We start from the raw sequence: 21,820 nt of genomic DNA on the forward strand, positions 1-21,820 counted from the left end.
ATTTCCAGCTTGGCCGGGTTGAGTCTGCGGGCATGGGCAGAGACCGGGGGGCCGATGGTGGGGATATAGTGCTCCACACCGTGTTTGGCGGCTTTGGCCGAAAAGGTCGGGTTAGTGAGGGCGGGAAACTCGGCTAGAAGTGCCGAGTAGTCGTCCGTGGCTCTGGCGAGGCAGGAGGTCGTCAGGCCGGCCGAACGGGCCGGGGTGAATGCGCCAGGGATGGGGGCCATAGTGTTGATGTCGACGAGGCGGTGCCTCGGAATGTCGACAAGGAGGCCGTGGGTGCGTAGGAAGTCGGCGCTGATGAGTGGGCAGAGGACCTTGGCTGTGAGGAACTCCCAGCGGTAGCGGCGGCCTGCGAGGTCGAGCGTGACCATGCGGGTGCCGTATGTGCGGATGTCAGAGCCATTGGCTGCGGCCAGTGTGATACCCCGTGCGCCGCGTTGGATTTCGAGGGCGGAGGCGGGAGTGATGCTGTGCTGGGCTCCTGTGTCGCACAGGAATCGGCAGTTGGTGGTGTCGTCGGTGACGTACAGTAGGGGCCCCTTTTGCCCCGCGGCCATCGTGGGGGCCGGTGCTGGGGGGGGTTTGAAAGTGCACGGTGGCGTGCAGCGTTGGGCCCTAGTGCCAAAACGGGTGTGGTAGTAGCAGTGACCCGGCGTGGAAGGGCGGTCGGGCCTAGTGGGCCGGGGAGACCGCGTGGTCGTTGCCGTGAGGTTGGGCGCGACGTCACGGGTGGTCTGCGCGGAGAGCAGCCGGTCGGCCTTTTCAGCTATCTCATTCAGGTCTGTGGAGCCAGACTCCACAATGAGCGGGCGGATGCTGGCGGGGAGCTGCCAATTGAAAAGCGTGCGAAAGAGGGCGCCGGGATTTTTGTCGTCCGAGAGGGGCAGCATGTGGGAAAGTAGGTCCGACGGTGAAGCGTCACCAAGGCCTGGGAGGTCGAGGAGTTGGCAGTTGCGCTGGTAAGAGGACGCCTGAAATTTTTTAAGAAGCGCGGCCTTCAGATGTTCATACTTGCCTTCCACTGGTGGATCCTGCAGCACTGCCCAAACCTTGGGGACTGTGGCGTAGGTGAGAGAGGCAACGAGGTAGTCGTACTTCGTGGCGTCGACTGTAATGCTTCTCAGCCGGAATCTGGTCTCGGCTTGAACGAACCAGGCCTCGGCCAGGTTCTCCCAAAAGTCCGGTAGTTTAACCGTGACTGCGTTTGTATCCGCCATGTTAGCTTAGGATTCGTCCTGAGCGTCGGGGTCACCAGTGTTGAGATACCGCGGCAAACGTGGGAGTCGAGACCAGAGTTGGTGGAACACAACTGCTTTAATTTACATCATGGCAAAAAGAGAGCTTGAAAAGCCCACGCAACCACTTAAATACTCCCCAGACAGGAAGTGCTCCCGGCAGCCTGTCCCTGCGGGAAGCAAGTTGCCGGAGGAAAGGGCCCCCGGCTGGGGCGGTTGCTGCCGGCAGTGCGCCTGCGTAAACTGTCCGTGCCGCCGTGAGCGGATTATGTCCAATGGTGGCGTGTCGCCACAGAGGGAAAGTAATCTGTGAGGAGGACGCAAAGAGGCTGCAGAGAGATATAGGCAGGTTGACTGATATGGGGATAGTGCAGGAAGGTGGAGTTGAGGTAGAAGATCAGCCATGATCTTATTGAATGGCAGAGCAGGCTCGAGGGGCCAAGTGGCCTACTCCTGCTTCTATTTCTTATGTTTCTTATGAGTTCCACGGTTCTTCAGGCACCTGTTTTAGCTAAAAGGGTCATTTACAGCAGGAATTTGTAATGAAATCAAACATACGCATATTAAAGTTAAAAAGAGAGCTATGTAAATTAGTTTGTGTTATCTCAATTCAGTTCCACAGCACAAGACTGCCTCAAATTTGGCACTAAGTATCACTGGGAGAGGCCACAGGATGTTACATGAGAAGCCATGTCACAATGGTGCAGCATGTAACAGAGTTGATAAAGCTTTACTTTGCCCCTAACTGACCTGAGAATACCTGACACTGACCTTGACGCTGGGCATCTGAAATGGAAGATATTCAGTTCCCTAGCAATAGAATCCCACACTTTGATACAGAAAGACGTGCATTTATGCAGCACCTTCCATGACCTTGGGATGTTCCAATGCATTTTACAGCCAATTAAGTACTTTTTGAAGTGTAGCTATTGTTGTAATGTAGGAAACGTGGCAGCCAACTTACGTGGAAAAAAATACTTCTCTAAGAAAGCGATCAGATGGACAACCTCTTGCACAATACTCTGTACAGAAACAGATAACTAAAGAACATGGGTATAACGGAGCAGCTCCACAAGAGCTGAGAAGAGCTTTGCTAATGGCAGATTGTGAACAGTGACTATACTGTACATCAGGCAGAAGATTTAGGCCCTGACAATCCAAGGGGCTCTGCTTGCACCAGGTTCCTGCCCTTTTTCTGGGATTTTCCTGCCTGCCTCATAAGGGGCAGAACCTCTGCCCACCCCTCACAAGGCACATGTTAATGGGGAGGGGTTTGCAGCGCAGTATTGGAGGCTGGTATGTCCAGTGAGATGAGGCTAAGCGGCCTCCAGATGGGTGGAAGTGGGCCCCACAGGGAGGGAGGGAAGTGGCCTAAACCTGTAAGGGACCAAAAGGGGGCATGGCTGGGGTCTGGGAGGAGCCTAGGACCACCACCCCCCCTCGCCCCACACCATCATGGCATGCAAGTGCCAGATTCTGCAATGTACGAGTCAGGCCCATAGTGACTCTTGTGCTTGTCTGCCCAATACAGATTAGGTGCCTTCCCACAGACTCCCAGACCCAGGAGAGGTCAGCACTGGAGGGCCATGGTGGGCAAGTGTTCCCAGTCTAACCACCAGGATTGCAACCCACTGCTTTTCAGGGCCTTGTTTTCTATGCGAGTCTGGGGCATGGTGACTCTCCCCTCCATAATATTTTGTTTCTTGACACTATACTTTGTGCATTTTGCAGTAGACTCTGTATACACATACATAGTTTACTCCTGATGGGCACAAACACCCCATGCAAACGTGACAAGCTCCCCTGAAGGCTCAGGCAATGTGTCCAATGAGTAACCTGGGGCATACAGACCAGTGAGACCAAACAACCCACCAGCCCACAGTCAGACATCCAGTTGTGCCCAGCCAGTCATTCCCTGAAGTCAGCCACCCATCAACAGCCACCTTAAGAAGCTACTCAGCCATTACCTGCACCCAGCCAACTCTCAGGTAGCAGGAGATAGTTACCATCTGCAGTCAGAAGCCAGCCAGCAATCATGAACGGCAAGCCCCTATGAGGGGCCCATTCATCCCCAGCAGTCAGTCCCCACCACGTAAGTGGGGGTGGGGATGGGGGCGGGGTGTGGGGGGAAGGTGGGTGAAACCCTGATATTGAAGCTGGAGTAGCTGAATCATGAGGACAGCTGTTAGCAGCAAGAGAGGAATGGAGAGTGGGAGAGCTGGCAGGAGGGGAATGGAGAGTGGGAGAGCTGACAGGAGAGAAATGGAGAGTGGGAGAGCTGGCGGGAGAGGAATGGAGAGTGGGAGAGCTGACAGGAGAGAAATGGAGAGTGGGAGAGCTGGCGGGAGAGGAATGGAGAGTGGGAGAGCTGGCGGGAGAGGAATGGAGAGTGGGAGAGCTGGCGGGAGAGGAGAGGAATGGAGAGTGGGAGAGCTGGCGGGAGAGGAATGGAGAGTGGGAGAGCTGACAGGAGGGGAATGGAGAGTGGGAGAGCTGGTGGGAGAGGAATGGCGAGTGGGAGAGCTGGCGGGAGAGGAATGGCGAGTGGGAGAGCTGGCGGGAGAGGAATGGAGAGTGGGAGAGCTGGCGGGAGAGGAATGGCGAGTGGGAGAGCTGGCGGGAGAGGAATGGCGAGTGGGAGAGCTGGCGGGAGAGGAATGGAGAGTGGGAGAGCTGGCGGGAGAGGAATGGAGAGTGGGAGAGCTGGCGGGAGAGGAATGGAGAGTGGGAGAGCTGGCAGGAGAGGAATGGAGAGTGGGATAGCTGGCGGGAGAGGAATGGAGAGTGGGAGGGCTGGCGGGAGAGGAATGGAGAGTGGGAGAGCTGGCGGGAGAGGAATGGAGAGTGGGAGGGCTGGCGGGAGAGGAATGGAGAGTGGGAGAGCTGGCGGGAGAGGAATGGAGAGTGGGAGAGCTGGCGAGAGAGGAATGGAGAATGGGAGAGCTGGCGGGAGAGGAATGGAGAGTGGGAGAGCTGGCGGGAGAGGAATGGAGAGTGGGAGGGCTGGCGGGAGAGGAATGGAGAGTGGGAGGGCTGGCGGAAGAGGAATGGAGAGTGGGAGAGCTGGCGGGAGAGGAATGGAGAGTGGGAGGGCTGGCGGGAGAGGAATGGAGAGCGGGAGGGCTGGCAGGAGAGGTGTTGAAAGTGGGAGAGCCACCAGAGGCAAGAAAGACCTCTGCATTAACTAAGAATTTTAGAGTAAAAGCCTCACACACCTCTTTCTCTCTCGCTGAACTCTTTAGCTACACTGTCATCATGCTCTGTTCTGCAACAGGAAAAGAATTCCATCAGCTAAGTCACTGAGGAAAGTGTATTGGGGCACTTACAGCAGTCAAGAAGTGTGTATACCCTTGTGTATGCTGTAAACCCTTGTCTACACCCCTGCAAGGGCCTCCCTTGAAAGTTCTGCCACATCCCTTGCTAAAATTAGCACCCTCCTGCGCACTCTATTCGAACTTCCGAAAGACAGTGTCAGCTGAATAAAGGAGAACAGTACTCTCATTGCAGAAACGTATTTTACAAGTATCGACAGCAACAGAAATAATGGTGCTGATAACTCAACACGTAGAGAAGATAGAAATTTGATGACAGACAGAAATCACAAAACCTTGAGCAAACTCTGCCAGATCCCCTTGAGACTGTATTCCGTGTTCTGCCTACAGGTTAGTGTGATTGGAGCAGTGTTTGGCAGTGAGTTTCACACTGGAGTGCATAGTTTACCAGCTCATGTGCCCTCGTTTGTGTTTTTTTTTAATTCTTTCATGGGATCTGGCCGTCGCTGGCAAGGTCAGCATTTATTGCCCATCCCTAATTGCCCTTGAGAAGGTGGTGGTGAGCCGCCTTCTTGAACCGCTGCAGTCCGTGTGGTGAAGGTAGTCCCACAGTGCTGTTAGGGAGGGAGTTCCAGTGTTTTGACCGGCGACCTCTTCCACCTAGATGAAGGAACGGAGATGTATTTCTAAGTCAGGATGGTGTGTGACTTGGAGGGGAACTTGGAGGTGGTGGTGTTCCCATGCGTCTGCTGCCCTTGTCCTTCTAGGTGGAAGAGGTCGCCGGTTTGGGAGGTGCTGCCGAAGAAGCCTTGGCGAGTTGCTGCAGTGCATCTTGTGGATGGTATACAGTGCAGCCATGGTACGCTGGTGGTGGAGGGAGTGAATGTTTAATGTGGTGGGTTGGGTGCCAATCAAGCGGGCTGCTTTGTCCTGGATGGTGTCGAGCTTCTTGAGTGTTGTTGGAGCTGCACTCATCCAGGCAAGTGAAGAGTATTCCATCACACTCCTTACTTGTGCCTTGTATATGGTGGAAAGGCTTTGGGGAGTCAGGAGGTGAGACACGCACTGCAGAATACCTAACCTCTGACCTGCTCTTGTTGCCACAGTATTTATGTGGCTGGTCCAGTTAAGTTTCTGGTCAATGGTGACCCCAGGATGTTGATGGTGGGGGATTCGGCGATGGTAATGCCGTTGAATGTCAAGGGGCAGTGATTAGACTCTCTCTTGTTGGAGATAGTCATTGCCTGGCACGAATGTTACCTGCCACTTATCAGCCCAAGCCTGAACTTCGTCCAGGTCTTGTTCCATGCGGGCTTGGACTGCTTCATTATCTGAGGAGTTGTGAATTGCACTGAACACTGGGCAGTCATCAGTGAACATCCCCATTTCTGACCTTATGTTGGAGGGAAGTTCATTGATGAAGCAGCTGAAGATGTTTGGGCCTTTGACACTGCCTTTAGGAATTCCTACAGCGATGTCCTGGGGCTGTGATGATTGACTTCCAACCACCACAACCATCTTCCTTTGTGCTAGGTATGACTCCAGCTAGTGGAGAGTTTTCCCCCCGATTCCCATTGACTTCAGTTTTACTAGGGCTCCTTGATGCCACACTCGGTCAAATGCTGCCTTGATGTCAAAGGCAGTCACTCTCACCTCACCTCTCGAATTCAGCTCCTTTGTCCATGTTTGGACCAAGGCTATAATGAGGTCAGAGCTGAGTGGTCTTGGCGGAACCCAAACTGGGCATCAGTGAGCAGGTTATTGGTGAGTAAGTGCCGCTTGATAGCACTGTCGGTGACACCTTCTATCACTTTGCTGATGATTGAGAGTAGACTGACCAGGTTCGATTTGTCCTGCTTTTTGTGGACAGGACATACCTGGGCAGTTTTCCACATTGTCGGATAGATGCCAGTGTTGTAGCTGTACTGGAACAGCTTGGCTAGCAACGCGGCTAGTTCTGGAGCACAAGCCTTCAGCACGATAGCCAGGATGCATAGCCTTTGCAGTATCCAATGCGCTCAGCCGTTTCTTGATATCACATGGAGTGAATTAATTTGGCTGAAGACTGGCTTCTGTGATGGTGAGGACCTCAGGAGGAGGCCGATATGGAATATCCACTCGGCACTTCTGGCTGAAGATGCTTCAGCCTTGTCTTTTGCACTCACGTGCTGGGCTCCACCATCATTGAGGATGGTGATATTCATGGAGCTTCCTCCTCCTGTTAGTTGTTTAATGGTCCACCACCATTCACGGGTGGATGTGGCAGGACTTTGATCTGATCCATTGATTGTGGGATCTCTTAGCCCTGTCCATAGCATGTTGCTTCAGCTTTTTAGCATGCATGTATAGTTCTGTGTTGCAGCTTCCCCAGGTTGGTACCTCATTTTTAGGTATGCCTGGTGCTGCTCCTGGCACGCTCTTCTACACTCCTTATTGAACCAGGGTTGGTCCCCTGCCTTGATGGTAAGGGTAGAGTGAGGGCTATACTGGGCCATGAGGTTACAGATTATGGTGGAATACAATCCTGCTGCTGCCCCACAGCACCTCATGGATGCCCAGTTTTGAGCTGCTAGATCTATCCAATTTAGCACGGTGGTAGTGCCACACAACACGATGGAGGGTGTCCTTAGTGTGAAGATGGGACTTCATCTCCACACTGCTCACTGCTACTAATGCTGTCATGGATAGATGCTTCTGCTACAGGTAGATTGGTGAGGGCAAGGTCAAGTAGGTTTTTTCCCTCGTGTTGGTTCTCTCACCACCTGCCGCAGGCCCAGACTGGCAGCTATGTCCTTCAGGACTCAGCCAGTAGTGGTACGACCGAGCAACTCTTGGTGATGGACATTGAAGTTCCCCACCCAGAGTACATTCTGTGCGCTTGCTACTCTCAGTGCTTCTTCAACATGGCGAAGTACTGATTCATCAGCTGAGGGAGTGCGGTAGGTGATAGTCAGCAGGCGATTTCCTTGCCCATACTTGACCTGAAGCCATATGAGGTCCAGAGTCAATGCTGAGGACTCCCAGGGCCACTATGGCTATGTCAGGCTGTTGCTTGACTAGTTTGTTGGGACAGCTCTGCCAATTTTGGCACAAGTCCGCAGATGTTGGTGAGAAGAACTTTGCAGGGTCAGCTGGGCTGGGTGTGCTGTTGTCGTGTCCATAGCGGGTGCTGAGGTCAATGCCGGGCGGTCCGTCCGGTTTTATTCTGATTATATTGTGTTTTGGTAACTGAGTGGCTTGCTAGGGCAGTTAGGAGTCAACCACGTTGTTGCGGGTCTAGAGTTACATCTAGGCCACGTAAGGTCAGCAGATTTCCTTCTCTACGGGGCAGGTGGGTTTATCATGATAGTTTCATGGTTACTATTACTAGCTTTTTATTCCAGATTTTTATTTAATGAACTGAATTTAAATTTCCTCAGCTGCCGTGGTGGGATGTGAGCTCACATCGCACAGATCATTACTAACCCAGTAACATTACCACTGTGCTACTGTTCTATGTATTCAGAAGGCTGCCTCCGATCTTGTTTTGTAATCGTGCTCACGATCTAAAGGCACTGACATTTCACCAATCCTGCCCATTATTGCACAAAAAGGGGAGGCTCGCTGCATTAACTGGCGCGCTGCAGTTTGTTTAAAGAAAACAGACTGGGGGGATTTCCTGCTCATTGTCCAACTACCTTTCCTTCACACTGCACAGCAGAAAGGGGAGTAGGAGGAAAGGACGAGCTATCTCGGCTGTGCCTCGACCGGAATTTCAGGTGAAAACTATGAGAAGGAAGCAAGTTAATTGACACGCAGTTTACAAGGTAAGATGTTAAGAAAAAAAGGCATTCATGCTCTTAAAGATAGGACTGGATTAGGATGCAGCTCTTTGAAACTAAAACATATAAATCAGCAAATTGAACAAAACGGCCTCATTTACTAACTTCAGAATTGGTAACGTTTAGTCACAGAAGTCGAGCATGAATCTTCAGTCGAATATTTTCCAGTGTTCAGTATTAAATTAAGTATTTCTCTGTATTCAGAGTTTATGACAACGCGATTATTTCAAAAAAAGTCTTCTTTATTACCAATGTAGATCACTGAGTTTTAAGAAGTAGAAAAATGATCCAGATCAGTAACATTAAAATTAAATTAAATGCTGTCCCTTTAACTCTTGGAGCACTAAATTTCATGGAAGATCAAAAATTTCAAAGGTTGAAGATGAATAATCTGTCAATATGTCGATCACAGCAGTGCGCTGTCACTCGGGTTAACACTCGGCAGTGTGGCGCCGTGCTGGCTCAGGCATCGTGCTCAGGATTCAGTTGGTCCTGAATTCTTGATCTCAGCAGAAAGGTGTCGAAAGAAAATGGGAAGTCTCCCCTCGGGAGAGGAAGTGAAAATAAAGATTGCGCGTCAAGTCATACCCCACCCAGACACACCGCTTAGTGGCCGGTTGTGAAGCGACAGGTTGGAAGGAGCGTCGAGACGCTGTCTGCCCGGCTGCTTCCTCGGCCAGGACGTTGTTGTGAGGTGTTGTAGAGTCTAACCGGGAAGGGGGGAAATAACATGAGATAAGAGAGGAGGATAACATAAAGACAGGGAAACGGCTTTGAAAAATACTGCAGAATTGGAAAGTTCAACAGGTGAAGTGCAAGGTGAAATGGTAGAATAAAGTCACCAATGTGCTCATAAAATATATCTTCTATACGTTTCTCACTTTTACTCACTTTTATTTTATGTGGTCCTTTTCTCTCTTTAGAGTTTGTTTCTTCCCTCTATATTTTGCCTTACCTTTCTTCCTTTCTTTGGGTTTCCTCATTCCCAAGTCTGCCGTAGCCAACTGGGAGTGGGGCTTCTACCTCTGCTGCCAGTCAATCATGGATAAAGTCATAGCCAAACTTAATCCTGTGCTTGTCAAACATTCATACTTACACTTCACACTCAGAGAGGCAAACAGACCAGGGGAACTGGTTAGATAGCAAAATACTGCAGATGCTGGAAATCCGAAATAACAACAGAAAATGCTGGAAAAACTCAGCAGGCCAGGCAACATCCGTGGAGAGAAAATAGAGTCAACGTTTCAGGGCAAACCCTTTGTCTCTCCACGGATGTTGCCTGGCCTGCTGAGTTTTTCCAGCATTTTCTGTTGTTATTAGGGAAACTGGTTAGTTTGTCACCTCCCTAGCCCAGGGATGTCAATCGCAATATACCCAACACAGAGCAGAGATCAAATCTGTGACACTGACAAAGGTTGTGACTATGGTGCACTGATTCAATTCTAGTTAGCTTTACTTTAATTTTTCCAGCCCAGATTTCAGATGTCATCGACTTCCTATTTGAGGTTAAAAGGGGGAAAATGTAGCTGGTCCAGGAGAATTCAACAAAATCTGAATTCAGGGGTATGAGGAGAATTAATCCTAAATTCAGTTTTTTATCGACCAATACTACACTCCCCTTTTATAACAGGTTCCCAGCACACCATCCGACCCCCCTCCCCAACCTAAACACAGTAAGAAAGTCTTGCATTTATCAAATCAAAATCAAATCAACTTTTATTGTCATTGTTAGTGCACAAGTGCAGTACAACGAAATGTAGGCTTGCGGCTCCCGAGAGTGTACATTTGGATTAAGACATTTAAACATTCAACATACATTTGGCTTGTAGTATATTAACATAAATATAACCATAATAAAGTGCATTGGCAGATGTGCAGGCTTTAGAGTTTATTTGTGGAGTTCAGTAGGATGACAGCCCTGGGAAAGAAGCTTTCATGACCAACGGACGTCCCAAAGCATTTTACAGCCAATGAAGTACTTTTTGAACTGTAGTCACTGTTGCAATGTAGGAAACACGGCAGCCAGTTTGCTAAAAGGCAGCAAGCTCCCACAAACAGCAATGTGATAATGACCAGATAATCTATTTTAGTGATATTAATTAAAGGATAAATATTGGCCAGGACATTGGCCAGTACTCTCACATGAAGCACCTACCCAGAATTACATTTTTGGAAATGTCTAAAGCCTGGGATTGTAAAGTACTTTTAAAGAACCGGATCTACCACCGGATCTACCACATGATTACAGTGCTTTTTGAACTATCTTAAATATTGAAATTATTTGATTTGCGCATTAACTAGGTCCACAGCCTAAAATTACTGTTGATGATGTTGGTGTGCAAGTGCTTAAATGTGTCCATATAAGGTGCTCCACTGTCTGCTGTCTTAACAGAGCCATTAACCTATTTAAAATGCAGGAAATGATTAACAGTATTTGGTTTCACTAGAGAAAATCTGGGAGTAACTCTGCAATCTCATGGGGACCAACAGAGTTGGGGAATTGGGGCTACAATGTTGCAGCAATTCTCTGATTTACATTCCCTGCACATGAGGCTTCCAGCCAAGAGCCTGGGATCCAAGAATTGCCCCATTGGTTCACACTTAAGACTTTTCACTTGGTTCCTACCTTTTATCCCTCTGCTTGGTTCTCTCCAACTGTGTCTCCTTTAGTTCCCCTTGTTTCAGTATCATTCATAAGAATTACCTCAACTTCTTTTGTGACAGTACTTTGTCCACAGCTTTCTTCATATTTTGTATTATTTCTACATAACTAGATTAATGTTTACTAATATGGTCGCACCAAGTCTTGTACACCCATCACCCCTGTGCTCGCTGACCTATATTGGTTCCTGGTCTGGCAATGCCTCGATTTTTTAACTCTTCCTTGTTTTCAAATCCCTCCATGGCCTCACCCCCCTCTGTCTCTGTAACCTCCTCCAAACCTACAACCCTCCAAGATCTCTGCATTCCTCCAATTCTGGCCTCTTGCGCATCCCTGATTTTCATCACTCCACCATTGGCGGCCATACCTTCAACTGCCTAGGCCCTAAGCTTTGGAATTCCCTCCCTAAACCTCTCCACCTCTCTCGCTACCTCTCTCTCCTCCTTTAAGACACTCCTTAAAAACTACCTCTTTGATCAAGCTTTTGGTCACCTGTCCTAATATTTTCTTATGTGGCTCAGTGTCAAATTTTGTTTGATAACACTCCAGTGAAGCAACTTGGGATGTTTTACAATGTTAAAGGCGCTATATAAATACAAGTTGTTGTTGTAGACTGTTTTAGGTTTCCCTCTAAGGTCATTTCTTCATGCAGTTCAATTTAGTACAGATCTGTACTTACTCTCCAGATTTACCTGTCATTCTACAGTGGGTTTATTACATTACCTCCTGTATTGTCATCCTGCAGTTAGTTTCCATTCTATTCGCTGTCCTTTGTGTTCCTTCACATAATATGTGGTTTTTTTCTTTATTTGATTGAATTTTCCTACTCAACTGTAATACCACCTCTAAGCTTTCCTCTTTTTGAGGCTTTGAAAATGTTTCTGAATCTTTTCTGGAGTTTCTGTTGCTGTCAAAGTTTTGGACCTTCATTTCTCTATAATTGTCCCTTTTGTCTAGTTTTACTTACTATTCAGAGCTTTCTTTCTTTAATTTTTGCCCCTCCCAGTTTACTGACTCATGCAAGGTTACAGATCTGTGTGTCCTAATGTAAGAGGAAATATAGACATGTGATACATTTATACCCGTTTATACAAATTTCTTCAAATGCTGGAACATTGTGCAAACAATTAGAAATTGCTGCTTTTACAGATTCCAACCATCCCAGCAACCCTCTGGTATCTCGTCCATGCCCGTAATTGATCTGTCTTTCTTAATCACCAGCCCAACCCACCGCACCCACACCCCCACACCCTCCCCCCCGCCCCCCCCCCCCCACCCCCACCCCTCAGCTATCAGAAAAACACATTATCAGTGAGACTGGTGATTAGAAACCTCTACCTTCTCTTCTGCTGTCACCTCATTCTTACCTTGGACAGTATCATTTCCTGTAAACTCAATCCCAAGTCAGGAGAAATTACCCTTTCCACCCAGCAGCTCGTACTGTGAATATTGGCAATGCAAAGCTTCCACAGATAAACTCAAACCTGCTGCACACAACGGGAATTCTGAGGGAAACAAGAGCTGTACCCTTAGAGTAGCTAGTGATCTTAATGTAGGAACAGGAAAGAGCCATTCAGTCCAACCATCTGGCCCCAGAATTCATGTTTTGAGGAAAACATAAGATCAGCCTGCCACTCAGACTTATTTTATTTTGTGGGGAGAGTTTTGTAGGTCCTTGGCCATGCTTCTGGGTGAAGTATAACATTGAAGTGATGAGGTAAAAAAATAACATGTTCTATCCAAATCTGCTGGCTGGACTGGCCAAATATTACAGGACCTGGAGGAAAAGGGAAGGTAAATGGGACTTGGTGCGAAGTTGGCAATGGCACAGGCACCATGGGTCAAATGGCCATCTAACACTCTTAGATTTCTATATTTGAGTGACTCCGCGAGAGCTGCTATTAATGCGTCGTGTAAGAATCGAGGGCCAAGGCGACCCCACTGAGGGAGGATGTGCAGCCAGAAGAAAATAATTAGGCAGTAAATACAAAAAAATTCCTGTCATTCAGTTGATTCATCAATTAGTTTATTTTATATTTATATACCAATAATGTGCAGGACACAGATGTTGAATGACTGAGCATTTGGGCCCTTTATGCTAATCTTTTAAGGAGTATTTGCAGTATTGCTGCCAGAATTATTATTGATACCAATACACTTGGGCAGAAATATTCTACTTGAACATCACCTCCTCAGGATGTGCCAAAGCATTATTTCCTGTTATGGAGCCAAACAAGGCCATTTTACACACACAGCATGGTTTCACAAACAGTAAATGATCTAAATTGTGTGTTAATCTGTTTTTGATTGAGGAGGGGTGTTGGCCTCCTCAATCAAAAATTCTTCAAGTAGTGCCATGGGATCGTTCATGTCCACCTTAAAGAGGCAGGTGTGGCTTCAGTTTAATATCTCATCTGAAAAACAGCATCTCCAACAATGCAGCACTCAAGTTCGGAATGACAAAGGCCACGATGATGATGTTCATTTCGTACGAAAAATTTGCACGCCCCATATTACGCTTCACTAAACTAAATCCCGAGTGAAAGCAATGTCTACGCATGGCTGCTTAAAAATGCTACACACCATTGCATCTTATGGCAGTCATCATGATTACACTGCTCTGATAATATTGTATTGTTGGCTTCTCTAACTTGTTTCAAAGTTACTGTAAATCCAAAAACTTTTTTTCTTCTGATTCTCTGATGTCTATTAATAAAGACAGTGAATGACTCCGAAAGATGCAACGGAAATGAAGGGCACAGTGTGTTACATTCAGAGCAACTCGCTTTTTGTTTCCTGTGGATGTTTAAGAACTTAAGAAATGGAAACCTTTAGGATGGAACTTTAAACTCCGGTGGGAACACTTTGACGAGCAGTTTCAGAACAACCGCCAATTATACACCCGCCCCACAATGGGAAGGAAAATACTCCGATATCGTCCGTCATACACCACTGCCAAGTTGAAAATTCCGGTGTTTGTAATTCCAAGCCATTGCTTCTTGTTCTTGGATTTTTTTTTATTTTTTTATTAGCAGTATTCCTACTTTCTAGTTATTGTAATCTAGAAGTGACTGTTATTTGTACTGGGGATGAGCACTTAACTTGTTAACTACTCTGTTCAGTATTTCAGCGGAAGTTATTTTTAATACCTCTGTTAAACTGGCAGACAGGGGACATTAAGCATTCATCCACTAATATTAACAGTTGGCTATAATGAAATAATGGCCTAGATTTTCCAAACAGTTTGATCGCTGGTGTTAAAATATTAAGTCTAGGCCAATGAGGGATGATTTGGTAACTGTCCACAATGTCTATTTCACATCTGTATAAACTTGTTACTGCCCCCATGGGAATTAACACATCTCACTTATCATTAGCGTGCTACGATCTACTGAGCATTTGATATCTCCATCAGTAAAATGTACGGAGTATTTCACTAGCTGTTCCTTTACTACTGAGAAGGAGCATTAAAACTCACTGAGCTGGGGATCTTGAGCACTTGTGGAGGGGGATAGCTTTGGCACACCATCACTAAATAGGCGTTTTCACTTTCATTTATTAGTAGACATGGGACTACCTCTCATTATTATTGGCAGTTGCTGTAGTTGCCCTCAATCTCTTGACTTCTGAGCATTGAAGGTGGGGCTACCTCTGAGCTCAGTCCCTCATCATACTCAATGGCCATTTAAAAACCTCTTTGGTTTCAGCCCTGCAGAGCAGTGAGGAACACCATGGGCAGTTGTCACTTGGACACACAAACATCCTGCTGCTCAACCTCAGATGCCGCTTGATGGCCTGCTGGTGGGATTGAGAAGCTATGGGAGACCTCAGCATATGGGAGAAGATCAAACAAATTTGAAAATGCGAGGGAGGTGTAAAATAGCGACACAGCCTACCAAAGATGGCGTCCTTTCCTTTGGCAATCCCTCAATAATCGAGTAAGATTGTTCTAGCATGGAGCTGAAAGACGTAAGTTCAGGCCTCATTTTGTCTGGTTCATTTGAGGGGAAAACACTGAATGGAGATGGGAGTTTCCCTACAGCACAATGTAACATCAGAGGATGAGTTGATTGAGTTACTTTCTCATATCACTTAACATGACCGCCTTAGGCAGAGCCCTCAAAGTAGGTCATCTGCCCGCTTTGAAAAGACAGTGGTGCAAATAGAGGAAGGAAATAATTTTAAATGGTGGATTTTATTTTAGTGCATAAGAGTGTGCCAAATAAGCAACGCTGTGTTTTTGATACATTCAGAAAGAGTGAAACTTCCCCCCCTTTCTGGCACAGTCCAGAACGTCCACACATTCTCATTCTCTGAATCTGGGTGTTTGAAATATAATTACAATTATCGGAACCAGTTGTAAGGACAAGAGCTGAATTGTGTTTGTGGCCAAATTTAAGTTTATTTTGCTTGCTTCAAACAATTTTGCATTGGCCTGCCCTTTTAGAAACCGCGTGGCAATGCACAGGTGCAGCAGAATAAAATTGTGACCTCGCTCATGTTCACACCATATTCCAAGTCCTGATGTCTGGGCAGGTAGTGGGATTTTAACTTTGTGTTACTTTATATCTACCAAGGGTGTTTATATCTACTGGATTTTTTAATCTGGTTTTTCATCTCGCCCAGATCACATGGCTTTTGGGTGGGGTGAGGAGTGTATATATTGTGATGCACAAGGCATCACAGTTATGTGGGACAGGCTGGATGGGACCTGTGGGCCTTTTCCTGTCTATCATTGTCCGCATGTTCATGTCCTATTCTTGGACGTCTGGTGAAGGGTATTTGATTGTCTTCTATTGAAGGTCTGTTTGTGTTTGTCTTTGGTTGAGGTGCCGCCTAAATCCATGTTCTGAGTAGTAATGAAATGAGTGATCTGTGCAGAGGGATTGGGAGCATCTGTGCCTTTTGCCAATTCAGGAGTGATCAGTGCTCTTTTTGCCGCAGCCTAGAAATGCTCAGAGTTTAAGACTGCGGTTGATTTTCAAGTTTTGGATTTGCACATAAGCAAATTTCAGAACCGTGAACACTCAGTCCTACTGATTAAAGTGGAAATTTCAATGCTCAGTGTGAAATGTGTCTACTGTGCTTTTAACCTGGTGTTTTAACTAGCAGAATAATAATTTCAATACAGTGTATTGACATTGTTCCATGACATGTAGGAAAGTGGCCCAGATAGAATGCCCACAGGTGAAGATTAAAGTAATTTGTACACATTGAAGATTACTTTCATAACCCATGTAAACGAAGCTTGTGCTAAAATAAAAGCGGAGGGATGTCGTCATATGAACAAGTCAAATGTTCACCTACTAATGTCACCAGCAGTCAATGCAGGGTTCTAAATATCTACTAATTAATGGCTTTTCAATCACAGGGATATAATTTCATCTATTTGCTAATTTCACTGGAACAATTGACATGAAACCCCCACTACATATGCACGCTGACTTCTTCATTCCTGAGCAGAGGAAAGTGGACCCAATATGTTTTGGATGTGTCTATTCGCAACACCAAAGTTCTGATTGGTCCCCTTGGATGACAAGACCCGATTGCTGATTGGTCCCCTTGGAGCACAAGACACACCCAGCAGTTTCTCTGGAATGTGTAATTAGACCCTCCATGCCTACGTAATCAAGTACTTTGCAAAGTGTAATTCGAGCCATTCTGACTGCCTACTCCAGACAGAACAGAGCTCACTTGGAACAGACAGGGCTCACCCTCGTGGGTTAAGACCTTCTCCCACCCACCCCCCCAAGTTCCTGACCAGCCCCCCCTCCCAAGTGCCTGACCGCCTCCTCGCTCCCCCCAGGTTCCTGACCTCCCCGCCCCCCGCCGAGTTCCTGACCACCTCTCCCCCCCAAAGTTCCTGACCTCCCCCCCCCAAGTTCCTGACGTCCCTCCTCCTCCTCCCCCCCCCCCCCCGAGTGCTGACCTTCTCTCCCCCCCCCCAAGTTTCTGGCCTCCTCCCCCACCCCAGTGCCCCGTGCTGCACTGCAGGCCGCACCGTGGGGTACTGAGCATGCGCAGCTCCATTATACCGCGCGCATGCGCAGAAGGCCTCAAAAATGTTCGTGCAAATAATCACTCAGTTTTAGCTGTATACAGGAGAGGGGTTGTAACAATGGGCCAGTAATTCCGGTCCCAACGCGTGAGTACGGACGGGGTACTCACGCGTGGGCCCGTTGGAAGTGCCGGATTTCAGCATGCACAGCGCATGCGCGGGAAACCGGCATTTCCTCCAAGGGGTTCAGAGGTCCAACCTGCGCGCACGCGTTGAACTTCCTTCTTTTTGACAGGTTTGCCCGTGTGTAAGGGCCTCAACTTTTTAGAAATGAAAAAAGGAGACGTAAGGACTTCATTCTTTAAGGTAAGTGGTCTATTATTTAAAATTATAACATTTTTTCCACAGCTTTATTGTTTTTAAGGACTGTACAGTAAGGTAAGTTTATTTTTAGACACGATTTCTTAAAAAATTATTTTTTTCAAAAATTTGATTAATTGTTTAAAATAGTTTTTTAAAGTTATTTATAGTTCATTTAATTATTGGGATGTTTTTAAAAATGTTATTTAAAGTTTAAGTAGTGTTTTGGGCACCCGTAGCTTTCATGAGTTTGACAGTTCTTACGATCAAACTCATGAATGAAGTTTTCCCTCCCCTGATTGGCTGCCCAGTGCTCACCTGATCCCAGCCGGCACATTGAACTAACTACGCCGCTGGATCAGGCAAGCACTGCGCGCCAACAGCTGAACCGGGCCAGTGACAGGAATTCCAAGCAGGCCCAGGCTTCAGCTGTCAGCGCGCCGGGTAAGTGCACATCGGGGGCTTGCACGCGCGGCAAGCGCCCGAACCTAATTTCTGGGCCAATAAAGGGGCAGGATGCCTTTAAAAAAGTACCTTCAAACTTTTTATTACTTGAGAGTTGTGTGTCACTTCCATGATGGTGTCATCATGTGGTAGTGCGTTTTGATGCAATTTGCACGATTGCATTATATACTTCTAGACAAATAAGAGTGGTTTCCCAAACACTTCCATGCAGATGACGCCCCTTTAATTATCTAAAGTCGTTAAAACCAATTTGATTATCTTGCATTATTTGGCATGTCTGTTACTGCCATCTGGTGGCACCTTTCATCATGTCAGGCAGCATTCACGGACCTTCGTCAAAGCTGGACGAAGTGTTGGCTTAACAAAAGAAAACGCTTGAAAAACTCAGCAGGCCAGGGCAGCATCCGCGGAGAGAGAAACAGAGTTAACGTTTCAGGTTATCAACCTCTGTTTCTCTCTCCACGGATGCTGCCCTGGCCTGCTGAGTTTTTCCAGCGTTTTCTGTTGTTATTTCGGATTTCCAGCATCCGCAGTATTTTGCTATCGTCGAAGTGTTGATTTGCCTGTTCTCTCCTCAGATCCTGCCTGATCAGCTGAGTGCCTCCGGCCTGTTCGGTTTTTGTTTCAGATTTTCAGCATATGCAGTTTGCTTGTATCCTTGAGTTCACATCTTGAGGCAAAGATCAGCAGAGTTTTGGAAAGTCAGTGATCATTTTGATAAGATTTTTGTGGGGAATAAAAGTCTGAATAAAAGCACTGAATAATTTTTTTTTTTTTTTTACTCGATTGGCCTTCTAATAAGAACAGGAGGTTGGCAGCCACCGATTCTTCGGGGGGGGGGGGGGATTTTGTTTCCCACCCCTTTAAAAAAAAAAAAATTGGCAGAACTGTACGGTCAGCCCGAAGCCCTTTCTTAGCCGCTGGCCCCTAACATTCGGGCTCCCCTGACCCACATGGCACTCCGAGCACATCACGTGCCAAGTCTATCACTAAAACATGTACATGGCCTGACCGCATGCCATCTCTTGGGGTTAACTACTGTTGGCACAGGCACAGCCAGCACCTAACAAGCTGTAACACCAGGACAGCACTAGTCGTGGCTTAGTGGATAACAGTCTCACCTCTGAGTCAGAAGGTCAGGGGTTCAAATCCCTAGAGACTTGAGCACAAAATATAGGGTGACACTCCAGTGCAGCATTGAGGGAGTGCTGCACTGTTGGAGGTGCTGTCTTTCAGATCATACATCTCAAATGGATGTAAAAGATCCCATTGCACTATTCAAAGAGGAGCAGAGTGAGTTCTCCCCAGTGTCCTGGCCAATATTTATCCCTCAACCAACATCACTAAAACAAATTATCTAGTCATTAACACATATGCTGTTCGTGGAACCTTATGTGCAAATTGGCTGCCTTGTTTCCTACATTACAACAGTAACTGCACTTCAAACGTATATAAAGCACGTTGGGACGTCCTGAAGTCATGAAAGGCGCAAGTTCTTTCTTTCCTCAAACCCCCCCTAGGGAGTCACAGAACATAAAGAGATAATTATTCAAATAAATTTCCCAGCTGGAACATTGTAAAATTCAAACTAATTTCCACTTTGGTCAAAATTTCTGAAAAATTTGCATGACATCAGAATTTGACCTTGCCAATGCTAATTGGTGAAAAATTCGTTGTGTGATGAGTCACTACCAGTCACTGAATGTTTGCCGCTAATGATTAAACAATGGCAGCAACTGAAATGTGAGCCGATCACACTAAACGGGCAGTGATATTCATCGATAGCTATTTTAATGTTGGGAGGCCGGGCATCCTAAGGTGAAAGCATTTTTGAAATTAAATAACCGCATGAGGTTTACTATCACCTTTTCTTGATCTGTGCTTCCTAATGTTCTTAAGTGTAGGGCCTTTTACACTGGTTCATCCTTTTAATGTGCCAGTGTGTATATTAGTTACTGGAATATCCCCTCTGGCATTGCTCGCAGTAAGTCTGAGGATATGTTGTGTTATAAGGTGTGGAGGATTCTACCATGTAACTCAATGTGCATTGAGGTGGAGCTGTGCATAACGGGAATATTCCTTTAAGGGTACAAAGTCTAATTGTTGTAAACAGACCCATTTTTGGATCAGAGTCTAATTGCTCAAAAGCATATCCTAAGGTCAATTAGAGGGTTTTTATTCCTGTTAGGAAAGTTTCTCCACTCATTGGTAGCTGCTTGCAAATCCTTACTTAGCTCCTCCCCAAGGTCAGAAGAAGCCAGCAGAAAATAACTGGCTTTCTTCCCTTTAACTGTGACACAGTAATTTGCACGTATGAGAAAGTATGATTCCTGAAGTGTGGCGACGAGTATTAAAGTTTTTAAAAAAATATATTTTACCGGTCAATTGCCCATGGCATTGCTGTCAGGAGGAAATGGTATGTCTTTTAGCCATGTTTGCTGTAACAGGCTGAGAGGTTACAGTGCCACCTGTCGAGCAAGCAAGAATAACATACTGTACATCCTTATAATAATTGCTTTCTTTGAGAGGTAGTGCAATTCTCTGAAGGAAGTAAGAATAGCATGCAATCCATTAATGATTATGTTAGCCAGTGGTTTCAATGGACTGGTTCGATTATACTGTTACTCAAAAGAACTCTCCAATTAGCCCCACTCCCCTGCTCTTTCGCCAAAAGTAAAATTTTTCAGGGCAATGGGGAAAAAGCGGGACTAATTGGACAACTCTTTCAAAGAGCCATCACAGGCATGATGGGCCGAATTGCCTCCTCCTGTGCTGTGAAATTCTATGATTCATTGATTTCAGTATACTAAGTGTTACAATCACGATAACCCAGAAAAACTCATGGTTCTTAATACATGAGGGATTTTTTTAATAAGCAAAATGGAGAGAGATGTCAGAAACTCACTCCACAGAACCACCGAGTGTCACGAGCCTGCAAGTACATCATGACAGGTGATGCCAAAATTGAATGGGAAATGTTGACATGGCACGTCAGAATGGTAAATTTTGGCCAAAAATTGTGACAACAGGGAGTAAGGTTTATGGACAAGAAGTGTGTGTCCTACGCAAGAGTCTTAATAATATAGATAGCTATAGATAGGAAGGATTCATAACAGCATACATTTATATTTATGTTTGTAAATATATTTTGCAACCAGAAAAGACTAAAATCAGTCAGGTACCTGTATTTTGGAAATAAAAGCATTAATTAGTCAAATAAAAGATATCATGAACTGCAAGCTTCTTACTGTCCAGTTGAAATATGAACTGTTCAGCATTACGAGCTAGGGACAGGATAAAGAGTTCTCTTCTATTGGGTACATAAAGTCACAGCCAGCACTATAATTCCAGACTTGCTAGCTGTGTCTCCCAATCTACAGCTACAAGTCATAGACCAGTATAACTGCGGCCTAAGTCTCTGATCGAAAGGCTGGACTCCCAAGTTTTAGAATACATATTCTTGCCTTCTGAACTCTGTCCTGAACCTAATGGGCTGTAATCTGAAGAGGTGAATCAGTGAGTTTGAAGATTCACAACCAGAGACACAGGGGAAATTGAACAAGCAGCGCAGTCTGACAAAGGAGGTGCTACTTCACTGAGCAAGTATGTCTCAATGCAGCAAGTACCATAGTATTACATAGTATTTACAGCACAGAAACAGGCCATTAAGACCAACAGGTCCATGCCGATGTTTATGCTCCACATGAGACTCCTCCCACCCCTCTTCATCTAACTTACCAACATGTCCTTCTATTCTCTTCTCACTAATGTGCTTATCTAGCTTCCTTTTAAATGCATCTATGCTACTCGCCTCAACCACACCTTGTGTAGTTGCACAGAATCTGATTCTGCAGCTTTGGGTTAAAGGAAGGAAATTCTCACACTACTCAAAGTTTTCTGGAATCAAGCATCTTTATTTGTTTTCCTACATCCAAGTGCCATTGCAAAAGCTTGTCCAGTATTTCAAGCATGGGAAAAAAAACAAGATAAATTATGCAAAA

At 46.3% G+C, this 21,820-nt stretch overlaps 1 protein-coding gene across 3 annotated transcripts in view; it reads left to right on the top strand.

The window, feature by feature from the left end:
• The first annotated feature begins 4,776 nt into the window (after positions 1-4,776).
• Positions 4,777-21,820, top strand: part of LOC147124977 (cysteinyl leukotriene receptor 1-like) — a 50,255-nt gene continuing 33,211 nt past the window's right edge. For 2 of the 3 annotated variants that reach the window (XM_085995544.1, XM_085995536.1), the window contains exon 1: positions 8,022-8,319. Coding sequence is in view for 1 of the 3 variants with exons in the window: in XM_085995530.1 (XP_085851656.1) it covers positions 4,826-4,903 (78 nt within the window). In the remaining 2 variants the exon portion in view is untranslated. Of the gene's footprint in view, positions 4,904-8,021; positions 8,320-21,820 lie in introns of those variants that run through there. The other variant, XM_085995530.1, reaches the window with a different exon arrangement.

Source organism: Somniosus microcephalus, chromosome 1 (assembly GCF_052327205.1).
Source record: "Somniosus microcephalus isolate GS21.2 chromosome 1, FLI_Smic_1.0, whole genome shotgun sequence".
NCBI lineage: Eukaryota > Metazoa > Chordata > Chondrichthyes > Squaliformes > Somniosidae > Somniosus > Somniosus microcephalus.